The sequence below is a fragment of the Fulmarus glacialis genome, unplaced genomic scaffold, assembly GCF_000690835.1.
Source record: "Fulmarus glacialis isolate BGI_N327 unplaced genomic scaffold, ASM69083v1 scaffold33356, whole genome shotgun sequence".
Taxonomy (NCBI): domain Eukaryota; kingdom Metazoa; phylum Chordata; class Aves; order Procellariiformes; family Procellariidae; genus Fulmarus; species Fulmarus glacialis.
Window position 1 is genome coordinate 1,727 of NW_009220575.1, and position 1,706 is coordinate 3,432.

Genomic DNA, 1,706 nt, shown 5'->3' on the forward strand with positions numbered 1-1,706 from the left:
CCTCTGGCACGGGGGACCCAGGCCAGCAGCACATCACTCCCGGCAGGACCACCCCGTGCAGGGCTGTGCACCACGCGCAGGAGCGTGCCCACACCTGCTCCGGGCAGGGTACCGCAGCTTTCCCACCGTGGCACCCCCAGCCATCCGCGGGCTCATGGGCTGCCGAGATGCTGTCCCCAGGGCTGCAGATTGCGCACCTTTCCCTCCATCACCAACCCCCCTTCTCACTGCTTGGTAAGAAAACCTGCCTGGAGCCACGCAAGGAGACCTGCAGTGGAGGTGGCCTGGGCGTGTGGGCTTGGCAGAGCTCAGATCTCCACCGGGATTTAGGGGTGATGAGCTCCCCCCTTGCCCGAGGGCAGGATCCCCGCTCCTTACACTTCTACTTGGAGGACTCATTTTCCGAGGTGGCTGAGAGAAAAGGGTCCCTTTCCAGAAAGGGATGCCCACGCAGGGTGTTCCCGCGCCATCAGCCGTCACCGCTCCATCACCGAGCCCAAGGACAAATCAAACCGGCGTCGTCGCAGTGGGGCACTGGGACTTTCCCTTCCTGCTCCCCCCTGGACCCGCCTGGCTCCGGCTGCCTCTCCCGCCCGCCTGCCCTGCGTCCTCCGGAGGCTTCTAACGGGAAGGATTCTCACGGGAGGACCCAGCAGATCGGGCACGCATGTGGGCTGGGGGCTGGGGGCCCTCCCCCGTCTCAATATTTGACCCTACGGTTTGTGTTTCATGTTCGACCTCAAGCTCAGACCGATGGCTCTAGCCCATCTTAACAAACAAAGGCAGAAGAGAAAGGAAAAAAAAAAGTTAGTCTCAATGTTCCCCTCGTGGCTTCTCAGTGGCGAGCCCCCCTCCCCGGGGCGGGCGTCACCCGGGCACCCAGCTCTGGTTCGTGGGCTGTGGACCCCCGGGCAGCGCGGGCACGTTGAGCCCGTTCTGCGGCGGGAGAGCCGAGTCGAAGTTGAAGTCCATCTCGTCGCTGTCCATAAAGTCATTCAGGATGATCGACTCCACATCGCACTCCAGGCTCCCGTTGAACATGTCCAGGTCCAGGTCTGCTGGGAACCTGTCTTGGCCCAACACGGGGGGGTGGACAGCCCCCGGGTAGGGGCCCTGCAGCGAATCCAGCAAGCTCATGTGTGCCCCTTGGTTATTAGCGTAGGAATGCAGATGCCCGTGGTGCGGCATGGCTGTCATGCTGCACGTGTCACTGGGCAAGCTCATAAGGCTGACAGGATTAGCTAAGGCACTGGTGTTGACCGCAGGGTGGTGACCGGCTGGTGACGGGTGGTACAAAGCGTTGCTCTTCATGAGAGAGCCCGAGTGGGACGGGTAGGAGGACAAACCCTGCTCCCCGCTCCCGCACAGCAGCGGGTTGTGTCTGTGGCCACGGGCCGGCACCATGGGGCTGGCCTGCGGCAGGGGCAGGTCCCCCGGGACCATGCTCTCCTTGTGCGCGTAGGAGATGGAGGAGAGCAGGTCCTGCAGCGAGGCGTTCCTGTAGGAGCTGACGGGCGAGAAGGTGGCTTGCTTGTTCTCCTGGATGGTCTGCATGGGCAGGCGGCGCATGAGGCTCATGGCCGGCTGGCTGTAGATAGTCCCGCAGTAGGTGTTGGTGGCAGCCCCCATGGTGGAGCACTTGGAGTTGAAGGTGAAACTGGAGCTCCGCTGCCGCAGGGCGGCCGGGGGGCGCTGCTGCGAAGGGC

The 1,706-nt window shown here is 63.6% G+C and overlaps 1 protein-coding gene across 1 annotated transcript in view; it reads right to left on the reverse strand.

Annotated features, from left to right (window-relative positions):
- Positions 1-867: 867 nt before the first annotated feature.
- Positions 868-1,706, reverse strand: part of LOC104078970 (forkhead box protein O3-like) — a gene marked incomplete at its 5' end in the record, with an annotated part of 1,091 nt that continues 252 nt past the window's right edge. Inside the window, 2 exon segments of the mRNA XM_009580816.1 lie at positions 868-1,685; positions 1,688-1,706. The exon segment at positions 1,688-1,706 is cut by the window's right edge and continues 252 nt beyond it. Coding sequence (XP_009579111.1) covers positions 868-1,685; positions 1,688-1,706 — 837 coding nt within the window.